This window comes from Temnothorax nylanderi, unplaced genomic scaffold (genome assembly GCF_030848795.1).
Source record: "Temnothorax nylanderi isolate EJ_2023f unplaced genomic scaffold, tnyl_v1.0 TNYL_tig0668_pilon, whole genome shotgun sequence".
Taxonomy (NCBI): Eukaryota; Metazoa; Arthropoda; class Insecta; order Hymenoptera; family Formicidae; genus Temnothorax; species Temnothorax nylanderi.
The window spans coordinates 1-23,455 of NW_027249730.1; the positions used below are offsets into that span (position 1 = coordinate 1).

Consider the following 23,455-nt stretch of genomic DNA (forward strand, 5'->3'; position numbering starts at 1 on the left):
CGCGTCGGTGTTTCAGTCCGCTTCGCTCTTTCTTCTCCCTGAGTTATAACGGCCGACGGACGTATATATACACACGGGGGAGCATTACACACACATAATGCGCTCCCGGTGGGTGGATGGGGAAAAAATTTACGGGCGAGATAGCACGAATTTAGTCATCACTTGAGCGAACCGCAGAAACCCTCGGATATTTTACGGCTCGTGTCTGATACGTCGAGCACGTTACGGATTGTTATTAAGTGTCGGGTGTAGACGTACAGTGAACGTCTCAAGAGTCGCTTTAGCATCCATTAGAAATGTGCTTTCTTAAGGCTTTATACAAAAAAAACGTGTTTAAATATTCAATATATCATCATAATAAATGTACTACAGTAAATAAGTAAATGCGCGTCGAACAATAAACGATAATTAGCATTGAGCATGTTTTTCAGATATTAAAAGATAAGCATGATTTGACTTAACGATGAAAATGTTAGAAATGATACTTTTTATATCACTTTTTATTATCAAGCATAAAAGATACTCGAGTCAATAGCTCTCAATTAAAAGTTTTAAGAATACATGTAGGAATTTGTTCATTTACAATTTTTAAATATTTTATTTCTTTTATTCTTTTCATAACGGATTTGAAATTATATAATATTTTATGAATGAAAAGTTTATATCGATATTTTTTACCTTTTAAACTTAAACATATAACGGAGTTATTAAAATATTCCACCGTGTCCTAGATATGATATTTTAATTCGAGAAATATTTATTTGTCTATTCAAAAAACATCGGTATGATCCTGCGCAAATAAAATCAATTATCGTTGAATTTAATCGAACACATTTAATAAAGTACATTTGAAAATTTTAATTTTGGAAATTCACTTCTGGATTGCGTAGTGTAGCGTGCAACGCTAAATCACGCGCTCTTTTTGCTTAATCGGTTATCGCAGCGTAACAGATTACGAGTTTGTAAATATAGTAAATGAGCACATCGATTTAATTATTAACGCGTTATGCGCGCGCAACTGAGCGTAGCTTTTTTACTGCCACATCTCTGCATCGCATCTCTATCTCGTTGCAAACAATTTTGCATTTAAACAATGAGCAACGGTAATCGCTGCCAACGTGTCAATTATTTGCACACAAACACATTTAACGCCGAGCGCAGATTCTTGCCGAACGGCGTTTAACGGCGTATATATTTTTGCAGCTACAATTCTTGTGCAAATACAAATACAAATGCAGCGTCCGCGCTCCAAGTATTAATACTACTGACGCTATCGCTCTGTGCCTTTGTATATATAGCGCATAATAATTAACAACCATATTGGTTTCTTGTAAAACCTCGACCTACTTTTCTGCCGAACACCGAGTACGTATCTCCTTTGTATACTGCCATCGAGCATATATTTCTTTAATCTTTTTTTAGTACAATGTCGCGCGTTCTCTCTCCCCGTTTCAAAGATTACTCAAACATCGTGTACACACGTTTGCGTGTTTACCGTATAGAAAATGACTCTATTATTAAGAATAAGCCATTTCGTAAAGTGGAAAAAAAGTATTTATTACGAAATTAAATTGTTATTACTACAGAAGCTAATTCTATGGCAGTTGCTATATTTTATCGTGTACGCCAGATATAGTGTAGTTGCTTAATGGGTATTAAGCAACTTAATGAATATTTGAGGACTCGGATTATGAAACAATAGGCGGTATAACTGTAAGCCAGGAGTCTTATAGCTTGCCTTAATTAATGTTTTGTGAAAACATTCGCGACACAGTTCTCATTAGTAATGGAGATAGCCTTCCGGATGGAATCACTGTCGAAATGTCGCGCAGTCCCCGTATCCCGTCTCAGTGATTTTTGGCCGTATATAATAAAGAAACAACGCGACGCGCGGCGGGAATTTTCACGGTGGAAATATGGAAATCGAGGGCGCGGCCTCGTCGCACGATGGCGCCGAGTAAATTGAACAATAATCCGCAGACTCGGCGGCCGCTGGGGGGGTCAGCTGGTAATCGCGCTGGGGTAAGTGTCGCGCTAAGTGGAACGTGGCCGTAGCGAAATAATGGCGCGCGTTAGAAAAGTCACAAGTTCTCGGTCCAATCGGGCGAACCGATATGCCTCGCGAGCTCCCTCGAACGCGGGCAGTTTCCCTCCTTTCCCTTTCTTAATAATTTTAACGTGCTAAATATTTACCCCGCGCGGGTCAGACACTTCTCAACGTTGAACTTTATAAGGCCAAAGTTGGGGCGAGATAATCTCACCGCGGATTTTAGTGGCGTGTGTAACGCCGGCTGGCAGCAATCGTATAGTACCACTAAACTTGTGTATCGCGATGTTAGACACGATATTACATTTATTAGATCTCTCTAAGAATGTCCAAGATAAATATTAAAATGCGCACGAAAATAATAAGAGCTTTATTCCGGTGGAATGAAAACTTCAGCAAGTTCGATAGTTGATTAAAATACCACGACCACAGCTCGTGTAACCATCTTGACTTTAAGCACTTTGCGAACGCAAACACCCTCTCTCTCGGAAGTATAATACGCTCGGACTCTCTCTGAACCGCTTTGGAATGTTATTCTTCAAGTAAGCGCAGCATAGATATAGGTCGGCGCCTGATCGATCACAACCTCATAATTGCCGTCGTAAATCTTCCGTCATAATCTGCTCCTTTGTCTCGTAAAGAGGGGAAAAAAAGGGAAGAGAAAATATTCGTGCCACAATTGAGAATTAGACCGTCCTCGAGGGGGATTTCTCCTGGACTGAAAAAAAAGAGTAAAAGTAAGTCTCTTAAAAAAGATAGAACGATAGACAATGAAAATTATCGGTGCGGACCGCGAACATGTTGTGTTAAATTGTACGGTAGTCCGCCGGTGGATTGCCGGTAATTGTTACAACTCGAGTAGGGGAGACCGGGCTAAAACGTCTACGGGGTAAATACGTCTAATCAAATATCTCGGAACCTGTATATTGTGCGAACTCGCTATTAACATTGTAAACGCTGCTTATAGTACCCATGTGACCAACGGAGTTTCGGCAGGTTACCTGCCGTGTTATGATTTTTACGAGGGCAAACGTGTTTTCGAAAGGTGAAAGTTACATTTTCTGCGCGTGGAAATTTTGTAATATCTGCAATAATATTTGCTCTCCAAATCTCGAGGTACGTGATTATAAAGAGTAATGCATGCTGAACACGAATCCAGTGTAGTTTTTTCATTATCGTTGATGTCTAATATTTCGTGGGCGATCAAATCTGAAACTTGTGTTTGGGGCTAATCGGTCAGTAAGCAGTCCGGGTGCATTTCCAAGGCATTTTCGGGCTCACTGCATATGGAATATGGATGAGACGGGAATTACAACCGTTCAGACACCGAATAGAGTCATCGGACGTCGAGGAGTGAAACAAGTCGGGCGAGTGACTTCTGCGGAAAAAGGAACCCTCGTAACTATTTTTTAATAATGTTTCGCATAAAAATTTTAAATAATTTTTTATATTTTTCTTTTAAAAAACAATTATTGCATGTATCCTATTATTTTTTAGAATTAGATGTACGTATATGTATTGAAAATGCAGTGCAGACTGTTATACCCCGGCATTTTTGAGATTTCAATTTTTCCACCGTTGTCATTTTTGCTCTATACCGGTTAAACAAAGCGCCGTAGACAAAAATTTCCTATATAAATTTTGTAGCTAAAGGTTCACTCTTTACAGTGGTATACCACATTTAACTACAATTATTTATTTTGTTGTTAAAAATCGGCACCGAAAAAAAACGGACTGTTTAGCCCCGGTCTCCCCTATAGCTGAAACGCATTTCACCCGCCGCAAAGTGATGATTCTACTTCCGAAGTGACACATATATGTGTACGTACGGCCTCTGCGAAGTATGATTTGGGTCAATATCGCTCTCACGTACCTTTTTTTTTTACTTTCTATCGGGGAGTAACTTTGCGCAATGCGCTTAATCGTAATGATCTTTTAACGAGAGTCAGGATTTTAACAAGGTTAATCTCATTAAGAACTTATACGTAGTTATCCTCGTGTGCAGAACACGCTCGTGTCGCGATCGCAACATAAATGCTCATCACGTAAAGTTTTGCGTTTCTAACGTTTCAAATGGTCATTATATGACATATCTTTTACTATTTAATTCTTTAAATTATCAACTAAGGAAAATTAAGCAAATAACTCGCATATATTTAGGATATTTAATCAAATCATTCTTAGCGGTTAATATGTTCGGCCTTCGGCCATCGCTTCTTTTATGGATATGCATTTACACGTGCTTTGAATGTGGAGAAATGAAGATATACTTCTCAGCTTACACCAAACAAGCTTAAAAATGGCACATTAATCTTAGCATGCACTTTCTATGAATGTCACATATGTTTAACTATAAGGATTCAGACACCGTTTCAGTTTGCCGAGGGGATTTTATTTATTCACTCACCCTCGAATGTATTAATTAAATTACAAAATGCTCGCTCAAAATTTTATTGAGTCTATGTGGAACGAATAATAATGTGTAATCATGATTTTCATTTAATCGTCGATTTTCTTTGCGTGATTTCGAGAGAAGGATAAATTGGTCAAAGAAATTTTATCGATTCTTCCTAGTCTATCGTTGTCTATTCTTCGTATTTTTCACGCTGATGACGATATCGATCTTACGAAGGGATTCTAATCCAGCCGTTCGTTTTACTCGAGATTATCCTCAAGATCGAGACGCTTAAAGAACGCCATAAATTAATCAGATGGAATTATCGTTCTGCAACAATCTCTTTTTCGTTTGCCGACGGCGACAGTGAAAGCCAAACGATTACTCGCCTGAATAGGCCCGAAAGAATATGCGTGTACCGATCTCTGTCATTTCCGACATTTTTATTCCTTTATTATTCCTTTATGCTTTTTCTACGCGTCTATCTTTTTATTCACGGGCAGTTCTCAGCGGTGCATTATGCTGCAACTCGTCGTGGCCTGTCGTTACGGAATACTGCAATACGCTTTGATGTTTCTGCATTAAATTGTGTTGTTAAACTAGTTTGTTCCCGCTCGAGTTATTTTAGATTACGTCCTCGTAAAATGTCGCTCCGCGCGCATTACCGCAACAATCGGTATCGCTACAACTTTGGTGTTTTCTAATTAAATATATTAGATCGTTCAATCTTGTCGCGCTGGCAAACGGCAGGAAGCTCGTTGGTGAATGAACGCCCATTATAATACGTAGGTACCAAGGAGGACAGAATTTAATGCAGTTTGACTTCTCACAAAAGACAGCGTACCGCTCATCGCTCTATTCTCATAGGCATCCCGTTAATTACGAAGCGCGTTTGCAGTCATCTTTATGAATATTGGCTAAGTTTCGCCGGGATTAATATCGTCATTATTATATTGCTTATTGCAGCGACGATTCGTGAATTATTTACGCGCTAGTAACACCACTTGATAATCTTCGAGATAAATCTCTCGCGTATTCTCAATAGTAAAAATATTTGAAATGTAAAGAATTGAAATTGATGGAAAGAAATTGGTTTTTCTTATTGCTTAAAGTCAGATATCAGCGTTAGTAATATTAGATACGCGTATTAGAAGTGTAAAGGAGTATTTAATAATTAAAATAATATGAGGTAGAAGCTGTTTGTCAGAAATAATCATTTTATTGCAATGCAATTTAATGCAGGTCTGCGGGTAAAAAATTAATATTTTATTTATATATTTCTCGACAATGGAAATAGCGAGTCGAAATAAATGTCAATGTTGAGTGTTAATTCGCATGTAATCCGTCCTTCGCATCGTTTAAGCGGTTTAAGAGTGATATCAGTTTATTCCTGATGATGGATAATGTGTGACGTTCGCGGTTTACCACTTCCATTTAAATTTCTTTTTCAATATCCCAAAGTGACGGTAACTTGTCTCGAAGCCATTATGCGTTCGTGCCCGCGTGAAATTCATCTTGCAAGGCAAGTGCTTTAATTAAATGTCAATCCAATGTTTTCTTGCATCATTTGACGTCGATCAGCATCGCTTTGCGTCTCGGGCTGCAATTAAAGACGTGTTTCAGATCAAGCGCGTACTTTTACACTTTTGGAAAAAGCGTATACTTTTATTTTTTATATCGTATATATACACATATCATATGCATGTCACGCAGCTTTCCCACTCGTGATAAATGCTACTTTCGATTTTTTTTCTTCCGCGCAAAAACATCAAATCTCGAAACGAATTACGGCGTGCCTGTGACAGCATCACGGTGCTTACGCGAACAAATATTTTTACGTAACGTGCAAACTATGCGAGCATATACATACACGTACACACCCACGCGACGCGACGCTTTCACGAGTCAGCGCAAATAAAACGAAGTCGTGCGAGTTAGATGATAAAGACTCGGCTTTATCAAAGGCTACGTATTGCAGCTGCAATCATAATTCCATGATAGCGGCTTTGAATTTCATCGACGCTATTCATTTTAATCGTTATAGGATTGATACTTTTAGCGCTGCGCTTATAAAAAAAATAGATATGCAAAAAATATATGCTCCTGAAAAAATAATTCTCTGCAATTTTAAACATAAAAAGCTAAGGTTTCTTCTTTTTCCTTCCACATAAATGCCGACTGATCGAATGTACGCGCTTTAAAAGATATGGTTAGACCTAAAGCAATGAGATCAAGATCGGCTACGTCGCGTTTAATGAATTTAATTGTTAGGAATGAAATTCGTTTATCGAATTATTACCATTTCACATTGTTCAGAACATCAACAGCAATATACACGACATACGTACTTTATTGACACGAAAAATTTGCGCATTATGTAAGCTTGCAACGTGCAGTGAGGGAAGAATAACACTTGGAAAAATATAAAATCCGAAGCCGAGACAGCCAAAGTCACGAAATCTCTCATTATCTCAGAATCATTACTACAATTGCATCTTCTAGTTCGAAACTTTCGAGATATGCCGTAACTGCAAATTTGTGACTGCTGGCTTCTACGATTTTCACATATTTTTCTCAGTGTTGTCTGTGTACCAGTCAATGTTTAAGCTTTCGTAAGCACCGCATCACTGTTGAACTGTTTGTTAATGTTATCATGAGCCAGCTAAGAAACATGAACTGATTGTCGTTATTGTGATTGTAACTGAATGTTTCTTGCTTGCAGCACCAGAGCGCCGCCCAGGCATTGGTGAGTCGCATGGTCTCTTTCTTTTCCTTCCTCTGTCTCCGATTTCTTACATGCATATTTTATGTACAGCTTTCTATCACTCCGTTTTAAGTTGCTGTCACTAATAACCTTTCTCGTGGTGCGTTAAAATTGAAGCAGGTAATTGTGTTTTATAAATATTAATTTTTATTATATACAGGGTGTCCGGTAATAATCACCGAACCTCTTGTATTCAAGTAGAGTGAGTTAAACCGAGTAGAAAAGTCTTCTACCATTTTGGCAATACTTGCTGAGAAATCAATTGAAAAAGATCTACTCTAGTAGAAGCGTGCGGCAAGAAGAGACGTCCCATTCTCTCAAATATTGCGAATAGAAGACTTTTCTACTCGGGGGGTTTAACTCACTCTACTTGCATACAAGAGGTTCGGCGATTATTACCTGATAACCCTGTACATATAACAAATGTGTTGATTAAGCCACGAGAAGAGGTTGAATAAATTAACGATTCTCCTTATTATAAATCAAAACTGCATCATGATATAGATGTGTAGAAACTTACACCACCTTCTTATTTATAAAATGTTCTCTAAATACAGCGTTTTTCAAAATTCTACACGTAAACTAGAATATATAGCAACTTAATTTAAGTTACATAAATAACTTAAGACTTATAAATTAATTGGACGACACAACAATACAATGATTGAAATAAATCTTAGTTATTTAGTTATAGTATTGTTCTTTATTACAAAACAACATTACACATTACTTATATTTTATAATTAATGTTACATTACAAAAAGAATAGTGTCCTCGGATGAATAAGGTAAGCTGGATCAAGAAACCGGGAAGTTAGAAACTGAACCTTTAAACTTTGCGAAAGCGCAACGATTTTTACGCGCCGCTCGTAAACCAACTTTTAACAAATTCTATCAAGATTGAGCTTTCTAAACTCGCTTTATAGTCTCGCTCTTCAAAGACATCCTAAATATCTGAAATCTATTTTATATTAATAACTCCCGCGATCCAATGGTTTATTTTATAACATGGGACACAACTGTTATTATATTTCATCAAGTTTAAAATTTCTAGTATATAACGCTATATTACCTACAATTAATTACAATCAAGGCAAAGGCATGGAATATTTCCTTCCTTTTTATCCTTCCAATTAAATTCTCGACAGATATAACGAACAAGAGTAGTAAAATTGATTGTAAAATTCATGAAGTTTAATTGAGACGAAGTTACACATAATTACATTTATACATACGATCACGTGCCTGCGCTTAATCAATACAATGTTTAACTTATTGAATCACATTCGAGCCGGAGAGAGATCGCGGTATTGCACAAAAATAACTCATCACTGTATTTCAATGAACAATCAGCGAGATTGTTTCGCGTGGTCGATGAAAGCTCGCGCCGCGCCGCGCCGGTCGGTCCGATACGAGGTAGAAACGGAACGTCGGTCGGATGCACGTGAATATAAACCTGTCTACGGCTTCGATGACCTCGTCTTGCTTTGATAAATCCCTCGACAATATCGGTGCCGATTTTCCGAAGCGTCTCCGAATTGCGATTCACGCGAGGAAAACGCATCCAGCCACAAGCGGTGCGCTTATTCTTGCGTGCGCCGCCGATGTCAGACGATTCGTTGCGCACCATAGGACGCTTGCTGCCAACGGCACTTCGTTGCTCGCCGTAGTACGAAATAATTTACTCCTGATGGACGGCGCGGAAAATCCAATCGCTCGGATAATTGAATTGTCGGGCCGATCGGAGGGAATCTCCTGCAACCTTTCGCAAGATCGAGCTTCACTCTTTTTTTGCTGGTGCGCGCATCATCGTCCGGACGGCTCCGGCCAGCCGTTCCTTAAAACGAGACTTCCGCGGTAGAATTTCCGCCTGACGAATCTTGATATATGACAGACACATGTCACCGAGAATTCACAGAAGATACGAGGTCGTTTTGCCTTGAACTTTTCTCCCTTTGAATCTTATTAGACCAATGTGCCCGAGTTTTTAGAATAAGATCACACGTTATTCATGGAAGCTCGTTTAACGATTAAACGTGAGTTTCATCCAGCCGCTTTAGGTTGGAAGATAGCATTGGAAGTTGTTGAGAAAATGATAATTGTAACTGTAACTCTACAGAAATCGTATCGTTACGCGCACTATAATTTGAAAGAAACATTGCTACCTATGTTTCACATTCATAACATTGCAAATCCAACTGATGTTATTTTTACACGCATAAACGTCTAAAAATGATACATTAGATTAAAGCTCTTTTTACATGTTTCTTTATGTGTTAAATTACATCATTTAACACGTTTAATCGTATAAATTAAAAGTTAATACGTTCAATCGTGTTAAATGACGTGATTTGAAACAGTAAAAAATGTGTAAGTAGAGCTTCAGCTAAAACAACACACTTGGATTTGTAGTGAAAGCAATCGCATTTGCCGAACTTAAATTCCTCATAAATATAAAAGCGTCGTGTGATATAACATAACAACTGCAACGTGATACGAATACAAAAGTTTGCGATTATTAAAAAAAATTGAGCGATAATGCGAAACGCGAAGGATAGAATTTGTCGAAGATATCGTCGTTTATTGTCCATTATCCAGAATCTTGTTCGGCAAAGCGCGCGCAAAACGATTTCATATACGGAAGCACAAACTGGGTCGGAAGTATTGTAAAAGTTGTGTAATTGCGACTCGGTTGGGATAACCGATTCGAAGGGAGAGACTTCGGCGAGACTCTCCAGCTAGTTTCGCGCGCTAGAGCAGCCATATAGAGTCGTAAACTTCTTCCAAACTGAGGCTTTCCAAGGCTCTTTCCAATCCGAAATAACATCCGCTGGTTACATCGGTGCGTGACACGTATCACCACGCCCATTAATTTTGCACGGGCGTGATCGAATGTTTTGGCGTAGTTAAACGTTTTGAAAACCATCGCAATACCAGGCATCCGCATTCTTCGAATATTCGAGCGTTATATGTGCATCATGATATCCTGAATGTACTTCTCTCTATCTTTTCTTTTCGTACCTTTTAATTAAAATATAAACGCATCTTATGGCACATAATTGGCGTGTTTCAGAGCTCATCAATTTTTGAGAAAAGGCAAGTGAATTTCACTGCCTCTTTGCTGCTTTTGCTTCTTTTTCATCCTCTCGCTATGCACTTGAGCCATGAAAAACTTATTTCGACAAAGCACATTTTCTCAAAATATCAGCTAAAATGTTGAGGTGATTGGATAAATAATATTGTGTAATTTTATTTCTTATTTATCTTCGAAGGAAAAAGAAATTTATAACACGTATCTCAAGTTTGTTTCAATACATGTAACAGTTATCATGGAGATCATTTTGGCACATTGTCTACACTGAGAGAAATACTTTTTTAATTATTAATATACCATGAGTTTAGACTTGATATCTTTGTCAGAAATATACAAATGTCAATGTAAATTCGTAATATTTAATAATAATATACGTAACTGTATAGTAAAAATACCATCAATTTATATGAAATTGTATGTATATTAAATGTAATGTCTTTGTAATTAACAAATTTATATTAATTATTAATATAAGTATAATCAATAATCTCAAATAAATTATTTTATTTGTCGAAATTGATAAAATATTTTACGCAAACATACATTTATTTATGACAAAGAAAGTCAATGTTATATTATTACTCGTATACAAATTGTTTATGAATATATGTGGAGTTCAATGGAAACTTGAAGTTTTTAAGTATAAGTAAAACTATAATTTCTTATAAGTTTAACATTATTAAAGATAATAAAAATTTTGTGGATAATACTTGAAAAGCAAACGTAAATATACTCAAATTTATAAGCAATTTGCGTGATTTTGTAATAAAGCACGGACTGCGGTATGCAGTAATATTATTTTTATACTGATAAATGTAGTTATATTCAGTGATACGCAATATAGCATATATTAATTATGAAGAAATATTTATTAGGGACGGACATAAAAAATTCTTACATTAACGACAAAGCATGTATATTAACTATTAATATACTGTTCTCTCAGTGTATTAACGATTAACAATTATATAAATAATTTTATTTATTTATTTTATTTATTATTTATTGATATTAATACTTTCACAAAGGATGAAAGAAATCATGACATTCTCGTTTCAAAGTTTGCGCCAATACATAAAAAATTACCTTTTTTTTATATTTACTGGTTATGAATAAAAATTACGCGAAATTTATTTTATGGGCGTTGAACATATTGTATTGTTTGCGTGTATGTACGTATCTATCTTTCAATTCTCAATAGATATTTTAATTTATAATAATTTTATAATTTACGTAATATCTAATATGTATATGCATAACAAGCTAAAAAACAAAACTAGTTGGACAGTGAAAAATTAATATTAGTTAACCTACGAAAATTAATAACAGAAGAATGATTGGCACATGCATATTATATTGCATATTATATGTAAAAATTATTCCAAAATCAATAAAAATATATGGCATTCATTGTAAATATTGCATAATTTAATGAGAAATTTTGACTGATATACATTAAAAATGTATTAAACTTTTGTTACCGTTATTGTATTACTAAGTGTATATTTTTCTTTCCAATTTCTCACTGATTTTTTATCAAGAAATATTGAATAACAGCGTGTTGAAAACGTCGCGTGGATCACGCGAATATCGTAATTTATTTGATCACAAAGCAACGACAATAATACCATTCACTACTCTAAACGTCGAATTTAACGCCCAGCCCGTTTAATTAAAATTTAAAACACCTTTCTATGCGTTTTGATTGCACATGCAAATTATGTTATCGCGCGCGCAGGTTGCTGTCAACATATTTTGCCTGTGTATATTATTATTTCAAAACTATGCTACACATACGTTACACATACTTCTTTGCAAGGCTCATTATGTATCAACTGTAATGTCATTCATATTAATCCGAATTAAATCGCTAACAGCAATCTATCGCGGTAATTATATTTACTTTTCCAATGACTGTCGAGTATTGTTACACCGTGTATATCCTTATCGGACAAACATAACGGGGAACAAAGATTGCTGATTCGCGGAAAATGTTCCTGATCAAATAAAAGGTAGTTCTCTGGTTTACATTGAGCATGCAGATGAATACTTCAGCTTTGCTACCTAAGCTAACTTAAAATTAACGTAGAGCTTAATATGCGAGCAGCCTCATTATTTGGCCATGTGTAATTTTATTAATCATTCATCTTTCGACACGCAGATTTCTCTCTCTCTCTCTCTCTCTCTCTCTCTCTCTCTCTCTCTCTCTCTCTCTTCTCTCTCTCTCTCTCTCTCTCTCTCTCTCTCTCTCTCTCTCTCTCTCTCTCTCTCTCTCTCTCTCTCTCTCTCTCTCTCTCTCTCTCTCTCTTTCTTTCTCTTTGTTGAATATTTTTATTTTAGCTCATTGCTCCGCAATTACAACTACCTTTTATCCTAATTACGTGAGCACACATAAATAGGTTAATAATAAAACTCGACTCGACGACACTTACTCTTGCGTATCTGAACTATGCGCAACAGCAGAAATAGAACTTATTGCGACATTTATAACTTTGCTTTTAGGGATACTGTCACCAATGACATTCTAGATTTAAACGACGCTAGAAGTATAGTGTGACGCAGATGGAATTTTAAACCACAATTCTGTGGTATAAGATATTGACTATAATGTTATGCACGTGTAATGTGATACTTGTATATTTTTGTCGCTTATTGATGTGTACAAATTATGTGAGAAGACAATATTTTTTTATACAACTTTAGCTTCAAACAATATTCCTAAAAAATATCTCTTTCGCTTGTTCTTGACCATCGATTTATTATGGTTAAATTAGTATAATGCAATTTGGTCATTGCAAGCACGAGTGTGATAATCCTTCGCGTTTCCGCCACAGATTGTAGTCATTGTTATATAGTTAAATAGCTTACTTATACATTTATGAACCGTTCAATATATACATATGTTATATATATGTATTTACGCAAATTCTGGGCGCTTTAATATTAGCTACTGGTTCAAAGTGAACTTTCCAATTCAGCATCCAGTTAAGTTAATCTCTCTGTTGTTACATCATAAAAAGAATAATAATCGTCCAATGCATTTTACCCATGATAATGCAATTGCATCAGTTATTACTTGAGTTCGTTCGTCATACGAAATACAAAACACATTATTGTATAAGTTGTCATGCAGCAGATTTAATTAAAATATGCTTTAATCACGACTTTGTTCGATAACTAATCGTGTGTGCTGCTTTAAATTGTATGATAAAATTATTAATGCTAATCTAAATTCATTTATTCATGCTTTTTTTAGAATGCACATTGATATGTGTCATCATATCAATGTGCATTATAATATTGTGTATTTATTCTTTAAAAAGGAGAAATTAAAAGACTATATTCGTGCTTGTAACATATTAAATCGACATCTGTCTTTAAAAATTTATTTCGTTTTTTTATTCAAATGATTAATGAAGATTATAATTTCAATAATAATAAGATAAAAATCATACATGTTTTGTTCTCATCTCGTCCTCGTAAGATATCTTACGATCTTGATCTTACTACAAAATGGGAATGTAAGACGCATATATATCAGCATTACGTCGCACATTAACTTAAAATAAAAAATGTAACATATTTCTAAATATATTTAATTCGTTTAATAGCCTATCGTAAATCAAATGTGCTCTTTTTACAAGAATTTCTTATTTTATCGTCTGCGAAATAAATTGTTCTAAGTTTAGTAAATGAATGGAAGGGTAAAAATTACATTTCTCAAACGTGCAAAGAAAACGTCTCAAGTATAACAAAAGTATTTTTGCATGTACCGTAATAATAAATGTAATCTCGATTTAAAGCCTCATCTGGTGTAATTTCAGAATTATAGAGAACTATGAAAACGTTGAGCATGAGTAAATTATGCTCATTATTTATTCACGCTGGTTTCAAAAATATTTTGATACGATATACCTTGTTACAAAAAACTGTTTGATTTCTTTATTTTTAGTTTATTTTAAGCATCATTCATTTAACTTTTATAAACATTTATATATAAACGTTGTGAGAGATAAAATATATAAATGCGAAATAATATCATTGTTGTATGTTACAGTACTAATCTTATCATCTATAATTAAAAGGACGATATTTCCACTTCATAAGATATCTGAGACTTTAATTCATTGACCAAATTAAATCGCAGCATTGACGAACCAACGGGAACGAATCCAATTTCAGTAAAAAGAAATTCCGAGAGATATCACGTAGAAGAGAGAGAGAGAGAGAGAGAGAGAGAGAGAGAGAGAGAGAGAGAGAGAGAGAGAGAGAGAGAGAGAGAGAGAGAGAGAGAGAGAGAGAGAGAGAGAGAGAGAGAGAGAGAGAGAGAGAGAGAGAGAGAGAAAGCTCTCCGTGACATTTCCCAGAATAAATACACCGGATACAAACAAATTGTCCTCGACATCGTACATTTTTTTACGCGCACCGGGTTTCTTTCCATTTCGGGAAATGGTTTTTCAGATTTTTTCCCCCAGATATATTATCTTTACGAATGAGCGTTGTATACATTCGCAATCTTTCAAACTCCTCTTTTACGAGCGCCCTTAATAAACTTATGACCCGCGCGCTTTTATCGCTGACTTCACGTTAATGTGAATATCCTGGGGGCAGTAAGTGGGGCGTAAAATTTCCGCAATCACCGTTCCCATCTTCATTGTTCCAATATTGAATTATATACAAAGAAAAAACGCTTATAGCATAATATAATATTAATGCAAATATGAACAATAATTTATAGTGACTAAGGATCGCATGAATTCATTTAGAAGTTGATAATTCTAATAAAAACATTATGTTTGTTTCAAAATCAATATGAAAGGCAATTAGCAATACTATTTTATTGAAAATATATATTTGACAATTCTCATTATTTGTTGAGATTGTAGATTTAAACGCTATATGTAAATTGAACGTTATATATTTTAATATCATATTATGTGGATCAATTTTTTGCAGTTAGCACACAATGTACTGCATTATAATATTATTTTCAATATCCTTAGGATAGTATGATCTCCAGCGATTGCTAATGTATAGGTGTTTTCGAGCGTAAATACTATACTCATCAATAACAGGCCATTAATTATCACATCGGAAAACAGATAATCGCATGAGAGAACATCCTCCAGCGATATATTGCGCATCGATTTTACTATGCTTTTTTGCGTTATCGTTAACGTAGTTATTTTATTTACATAATCAAACGTAAATACCTTTCTTTGTATTGTCAATTTGATTCGAACTTGATCGTTGAATTTAAATTTGCATAAATTGTACATCAATAATTTTTATGTAATAAGTGTAATAAGTAGACCTTTATATAAAACTCTCTTTCCACTTACCGAACGGAATAGTAATTATCTCAATTTTGCTCTATCCGGCACACAGTCGCTATGCTTGACCCATTTCTTTTATTTTAGACTCACCTTTATGGAGAACAGACGGTTTTGCGGACCCAGGATATAAGCTACCTAACTATCGAATGCAAACTTGATATGCGTCGCTAGCACGAAAATACTTGGAAAAGTCGTAAAACGATATATCTAACATAAGCGGAGAAAATACGAGGCTTAGCCTCTAGAAAATATCAGGCGCGATATCAGTATACTGTTACCAGTACACGGACGCAAAATCAATTTTGTTTAAAAACGGGACGATGATAGCTACACGATACTCGATATTACATGAATATACGGGAACTTTACCGAAACGATAATAAAAGCGTAGATAAGACAAAGCTTTTTAGAAAATAAGGGAGGAAGGTCTTCTTGCGTAATTTTAATTAAAATATTGCGGTTGTTTGAGAATACGTGGCTCATTAATGGTGCTGTGCAGTAGCAGACGTTAAGTAAAATAGAAATTGAGAAGATATAGCGCTTGTACATTAAGGGTTTAGCTATACACTTGACGCGGTTGTGTAACGAAGACTTGTAATTTTAATGCAAAGCGGTTTCGTAACGATAGTTATTATTTCTAAAATGAAACTGTAACTCTGTTCAGTCCTTGACAAGCGTACAAAAGCAAACGATAATAATGGAAATATACAACAATATACAACGTAAATTAAATTGACAATTGCGATTATTACGATTTCAGTTAACCACCGTTAATTATACGTATATTCTACACACATATTACGACAAAAAAGCTTTTTGCCATAATATGTGTGTAATATATAGGTAACGTATAATTATATGTGTTAAAGTTTCTATTACGACAAAAAGAGAATTCTGAAAAGAATAAAATTTTTAATACATTTAATTTGCTTCCAGTTTGATATACAATTTCTATAATCTAATTTTATAATAAATGCGATACCCCAATCTCTCTCTCTCTCTCTCTCTCTCTCTCTCTCTCTCTCTCTCTCTCTCTCTCTCTCTCTCTCTCTCTCTCTCTCTCTCTCTCTCTCTCTCTCTCTCTCTCTCTCTCTCTCTCTCTCTCTCTCTCTCTCTCTCTCTCTCTCTCTCTCTCTCTCTCTCTCTCTCTCTCTCTCTCTCTCTCTCTCTCTCTCTCTCTCTCTCTCTCTCTCTCCTCTCTCTCTCTCTCTCCTCTCTCCTCCCTCTCTCTCTCTCCCTCTCCCTCCCTCTCTCTCCCTCTCTCTCCCTCTCTCTCCCTCCTTCTCTCTCCCCTCTCTCCTCCTTCTCTCTCCCTCCTCTCTCTCCCTCCCTCTCCCTCCTCTCTCTCCCTCCCTCTCCCTCCCTCTCTCTCCCTCCCTCCCTCCTCTCCCCTCTCTCCCTCCCTCTCCCTCCCTCTCTCTCCCTCCTCTCTCCCTCTCTCTCCCTCTCTCTCCCTCTCTCTCCCTCTCCCTCTCCCTCTCTCTCCCTCTCTCCTCCCTCTCTCTCCCTCTCTCTCCTCTCTCCCTCCCTCTCCTCCTCTCTCCCTCTCTCTCCCTCTCTCTCCCTCTCTCTCTCCCTCTCTCTCCCTCTCTCTCCCCCTCTCTCTCTCCTCTCTCTCTCTCTCTCTCTCTCTCTCTCTCTCCTCTCTCTCTCTCTCTCTCTCTCTCCTCTCTCTCTCTCTCTCTCTCTCTCTCTCTCTCTCTCTCTCTCTCTCTCTCTCTCTCTCTCTCTCTCTCTCTCTCTCTCTCTCTCTCTCTCTCTCTCTCTCTCTCTCTCTCTCTCTCTCTCTCTCTCTCGTCGATTCCTCATGGCTGAGGGTTGTGATCAAATCCCAAATGATCTACTATCTCCTTCCACTGGGTGCGGTCCTCTGCCCTTCTCAGATTTGACTGGAACCGTTCTGTCGTGACCTTTTGTATCTGGTCTGTCCAGCGCGTAGGTGAAACGTCCCCTGGCTCTGCAACCTGCCACATTCCCAGACACTATCAGTCTCTCCAATTTATCCTCTCCTCGTCGTGCGATGTGTCCAAAGAATTGCAAGGTATTCCTCAGGCACGCAGCCGAGAGCCTGGTCTTGATCTTCAGTTCGCGGAGAATGGATTTATTTGTCCTGTGGGCCGTCCACGGGACACGGAGCAGGCGCCTCCAACTCCACATCTCAAAAGCGTCGATCCTCTTCCTGTCTGACGCTTTTATTATCCACGTCTCAGCCCCATAGATGAACACGGCGAACACGAACGCGCGCATAAGACTCACTTTAGTGGTCCTAGATATTGTTCGGCTCCTCCAGATTCCAGTTAGACGGCTAGCCGCACTCTTGCCCATCGCTATCCTTCTTCTAATTTCGGCCTCGCATTATTAGTGATGAGCGAGCCCAAGTAAACAAACTCCTTGACGGTTTCCAGATTGTCCAATGCACCCGTCAGCCGCAGCAACTGTGAACGGTCGATTATCATGATCTTAGTTTTCTGCGTATTAACTTTGAGTCCAAACTTACTGCTTTCTCTCTCAACACGATGTAGCAGGTCGACCATTTCCTGCTCCGTTGCCGCAATCAGAGTGGTGTCATCCGCGTATCTCAGGTTCAATATTTTTTTACCCGCAATAGCTATTCCGCCTTTCCAACCTTCCAATGCTCTTCTTATTATGAATTCCTCGTAGATGTTGAACAACCCTGGCGATACATGGAGTATACATGGCGCACTCCTCTTTCAATTTTAAAGGGAGAGGAGTCATCCGACTCAAGGCGCACTCTTGTCAAGTTTGCCTCATAAAGATTTTTTATTAAGAGCACCAGGTGCTTTGGGATTCCCATTTCGACCATGATCTTCCACAGCCGCGACCAATCCACACAGTCAAACGCCTTCCGATAATCTAGGAAGCATATGATCATGGGTACCCCAAACTCGCGTCCTTTTTCAACAAGTTGACGCAAGTTGAAAATTTGTTCTCTTGTACCCTTACCCTTACCCTTACCCATTCCCGCTTGCTCCTGAGGAATCTGTCGATCAAGATAAGGTTGAATACGTCGCTGAAGTATTCTTAAAAGAATTTTACTAGGATGCGAGACTAAGGATATCGTACGATAATTGCTGCATTTCGTGGTCGGACCCTTCTTGTGGATTGGGATGAAGAGTGACGTCGCCCAATCAGCTGGCCATTTTCCAGCTTTCCACACACTGTTGCAGAGCATTGTCAGCTCGAGTTCCTTCCTCTCCCAGTTTCTGTAACAGTTCCCCCGAGATACCATCATACCCCGGCGCTTTGTCTTTCTTTAGGGCTGAAATTGCTTCCTCGACCTCCGATAGTAAAACGTCAGGTTCGGGCTCTGAGTCATTCAAGTCCACCACTACATCTCCATCTTGTGCTGGTTCTTTTTTATACAGCGCGGTGCAATAATTTTTCCAAGTTTCTAAAACTTTCTCTACCTCAAACTCGATACGCCCATCGTTTTCTACCGCCCAGTTCCTTGGTTTGAATTCATTTGCCAGAAGCTTAACTTTACGAAAGAGATCTCTTGTTTCATTCCGGTGTTCGTGTCTCTCAATTTCCAGGCAGAACTCAGCTATATAGTTCTCTTTATCGTTGCGGCATCGCCGTTGAACCTCCTTGGACAGTTGTCTGTACAAAGCCCATCCTTCCGAGACCCCTCTAAATGCCTTCCTTTGTTCGATCACTCTCCACGTGGCCTCGCTAATCCATGGTTTCCGGATAACACTCCTTGGCTGATAACATTGAGCAGCTGTATGTTGTATCGCTGATTTTATTGTATTCCATGCTGTATCAATACTATCCCCAAGGATCAGGGTGTTATATGTGGGCAGAGCATCTCCTATGCGGTCCTTAAACAGCTTTAATTCCGCGTCCGTCATTTTAGTTGGTCTTAGGCTACGCTTGGACCTTCTTTTAAGCCGACACCTGAAATCCAATGCCAGCAGCTGGTGATCACTACCGCATACTGCCCCTGGATATGTTTTGGCATTCATTACGGACGTTCTCCACCTCGCACTTATAAGAAGAAAATCAATTTGATTTCTGTAGCGGTTCCCAGGCGATCTCCATGTGTACAATCTCCGAGGGTGTTGCTGAAAGTATGTGTTCATTGTGGAGAGCTTCTGCTGTAAGCAGAAATCCATGAGTTTCTCTCCTCTATCGTTCCTTTCTCCAAAACCGAAACTTTCTACCACCTGCCTCAGGTGCTGGTCTGCGCTTGTTGTACCGATTTTCGCATTGATATCCCCTAGGACCATCACTATTTCCCGACTCGGTACGGAGGTCAAAGCACTTCTTCCAGTTTACCATAAAACTCATCAACTTCCTCCTCCTCCGCTGCAGTCGTCGGCGCATAGACCTGGATTAGGTTTAGCATATTTGGGACGCCCTGGAATTTCACATGGATGATTCTGTCGCATATGGCGTTGTACCCGCATACCGCGTCTCGCAGCTTTGCTGGCACAATTACCGCCACACCATTTTTGCTTTCGCTGTCATGTCCGGAGAAGTATATGTTTTTACCGGATCTACCAGTAAAGTGTCCTTTATCTTTCCAGTGTGTCTCAGCCATTCCTAGTATCGCAATGTCGTAATTTTCCATCTCTCTCTCTATTATCTGCAATTTGCCTGAGTGCTGTACCAAACCCTGCACGTTCCACGTCGCAAATCTGTTACGTCTCCAGAAAGCCCGCCTCTTCGCGTTCGGCATTCCAGTCGCCAATTTCACATGTAGAACCTGGTTTCCCGTTGCCACATGCCCGGTAGCCGATTTTACACCGCCCAGCCCGGAACTAGGCTGGCGCCGATTGTCAGTCGGGTCCCCAGGACTGATCATCCTTATAATTTCTAATCATTCTGGATTTGATTTTCTTGGGAGATTAGTGTGTGGTGGTTTCCCGTTGCCTTCCACACCGCTGTACAGAAGTCGTACTATTGGATACCATAGCGCCTTCTGCTATCTGGTTCACAGCCAGCACTCCGCCCGTGGCCAGTCCTGGATAGCCAGCTGCCACTACCCAGCGCTAGTTTTGGTCCACCCCGAGTATTTCATTTCCTCGGTACCACCCATATCTAGGAGGCATTCCCCAATCCGCCACCTGGGGAAGCGCCCGATGGGGGACTTGCAACCCCAACAATCAGATAATAACAAACAAATAAAGAATTTTCTAATTTATTATTGAATGTATTTTCTTAACACTTTTTAATAATTTTTAATATTAATGCATTATTTGTTGATTATTTAATACAATATTAATTATTACTTGCAAAAAAATCGCCTATATAAATAAGTACGCGAAAAACAAGGAGTACATTCACAGAAATGGTTTACAATTTTTCGTTATTTAAAGCGAGTTTTGTTATCTCAGGAGATACTAAGTATCCCAATAATCAAGTAAAGTCACGAAGAGCTGAATAATTCCACGACATTACTTAGAAGCATTTCGATAAGTTCCCCAATAATCGGTAAAAGCGGACTTATGAAATCTCAATCGTTTACACGTACACAAACATGCACGTGCAATAGTTAAACTAGCTTGTATAAATTTACTACAAACTCGCGTAAGCTGCTTACTCATTCATGTGAGCGTAACTTAATACTCGAGGCACCTACCGTATTATTGCAGCCGACAACCTGTCGTGTAGCAATCTCCTTCATCGTCGATGATAATATTCAATTAGAAATAATTAGAATGCAGCAGTCACATGCTTTTCCATACGACTGATACGACTGTCTTTATCAATGCGCCGTAACGGTTCCGAAGCAATTTCATCTCTCGATTTAACACAGACGAAATCGGTACTAATTAATGTGTTTGCATTTAATCACGACGCGAAAAATAACATTATTATGCAATTTCTGCTGATAAGGAACGATCGTATATCTCAGAATCGGCGAGACCCTGTAATTTTGTGACATTGCACGAGGCGGATATTATGTTTCGGGCTATTCATTATTTTCCTGTATTACCGGAGAATCATCTGCTTCCGTGACGGAGGTCCATTCGTTCAACGCTTATTCGAAAGTTATGTTCATGGGCGAAACGTCCCTTCCCCCCTTACTCCCTCCTCCCCTCCCTTAATTTTCCATCGCATCGATTTTTGTATGACTCAGTATCCGGAGCACGAAAGGATATGACAGAGAGAAAGAAAGAGAGAGAGAGAGAGTGAAATCCTCGTCCTTCGTTCCTTAGAAAGATGCGACGATAACTTCCGAGAATCGCTGTGAAAAAGTCCGTCGATTTCTATGACTCGATGTTACCTCGAACGTAGAATGCCCGTCGATCGCCACGACGGATGGATTTCCATTTGGTAAATCGATCGCGTGTTTCTCGTAACTTCTCACTTCCAGTTAAATGACACTCGCACGGGTTTTACATTTATCAGGTTTCGCGATCGCGTTAGTCGGCTTACAATTTGCTTAACGTTGAGCGATCACTTGGACATTAACGATTCTTTCGGTCAGTCTTTTTCCTTGATTGTATTATTCGTTACGTATTTCTCTTTGCTCGATATTTAATCTTTATAAATATATTATATATTTAATATTATTTTATATGTAGGGTAAGTCGAGGGGGGGGGGAGAGATGCCATAGTTAAGAAATATTATAGAAATATGAATAAACCAACACGCTTCGGAATTTTTGCAAGATGATACTTAAGTTTTCACATAATAGTGCTGAAAATAGCCATCTTAAAAGTTATCGTTAAAATGTTGTAATTTGATTATGTGTTTATCCATGAATAACTGATATCTTGCTTCTATACCTGAGTAAGATGCCACTTGCATATGGAGAAGATACGAGTACTGGAGAAACATGTAACACTCAATAAATGAAGTGTAATACATGTACAAAAACATTGATTTATTTTTAACAGTAAACTGTTTAACTATTAACAATTGGTAAATACAATTTCCTTGGACATTTTTCGAAATTATGCGTAAATAAATTTCAATATTGGCTTCAGCTGATCACCAAGCTTGTTATCATAATTCTTAGCAAGTTAATTATATAAAGGGTTGTTGTCCAAGCATTACACTTAATACAGTTAAGCACTACTATTTCCACAATCTTCATGATGAAGAACCTGGTCCTCCTTTGGACAATTTTTTATTTTCAAGTCTCCATTTCTCTCTCAGAGTCCGGTATAGTATGGCGTTGATTTTCGATGCGTCCCATATTGTTATTTTCCTATTTTTTAGAACTTTACATGATGCGAAGCTGTTTCCTTCAGATCAATTGGCTCCATTAGTTTTTCTTTCGTAAATATGATATAATCTGTCAGAAAAATTAATATTTTTGTTTTAGATATACATCTATCAAATATTGTAACATTCACGATATTTTAAAAAACTAAAATCTAATATAAAAATATAAAAATTGTACATCGGTATTCGTTTAAATAAAATAGTCAGTCACGGTGTTTTTCCTGAAATGACATCTTCGATCTACTGGCAACTTTCCCCGACTTACCCTAAATATAAAACTAAGATATTTTTTTAAATTTAAAATATATATAAATAAAGTGTATAAATTATTTAGAAGTATATAAATTATTTTTATTAACTATACATACACTAAACTGATATTAAATTTGAAAAATATAATTGAATGTAATAAGTAAATCTCATTGATAAGATGAATGAATGGCCTCTTTTGCGCTACGTAATAGCAAACAATTAACGTAGACAAACAGCCGGAAGTAATGCTGAACTAACGTTAAGGCAAAAATTTTGCAACTGACAGGATCAGCGTTTGAAATATAAAGAGATCTTTATATATACATGGATGCAGACATCGGCGAAAGTACGAGAAAAAGATAGGAAC

General features: G+C 37.7%; 1 protein-coding gene across 1 annotated transcript in view; it reads left to right on the forward strand.

The window, feature by feature from the left end:
• Positions 1 to 7,152: 7,152 nt before the first annotated feature.
• The window catches only part of Nckx30c (solute carrier family 24 member Nckx30C), a gene marked incomplete at its 5' end in the record, with an annotated part of 63,559 nt that continues 47,256 nt past the window's right edge, over positions 7,153 to 23,455 (forward strand). The window contains one exon of the mRNA XM_071723944.1: positions 7,153 to 7,188. Within this exon, the coding sequence (XP_071580045.1) occupies positions 7,153 to 7,188 (36 nt within the window). The remainder of the gene's footprint in view (positions 7,189 to 23,455) is intronic.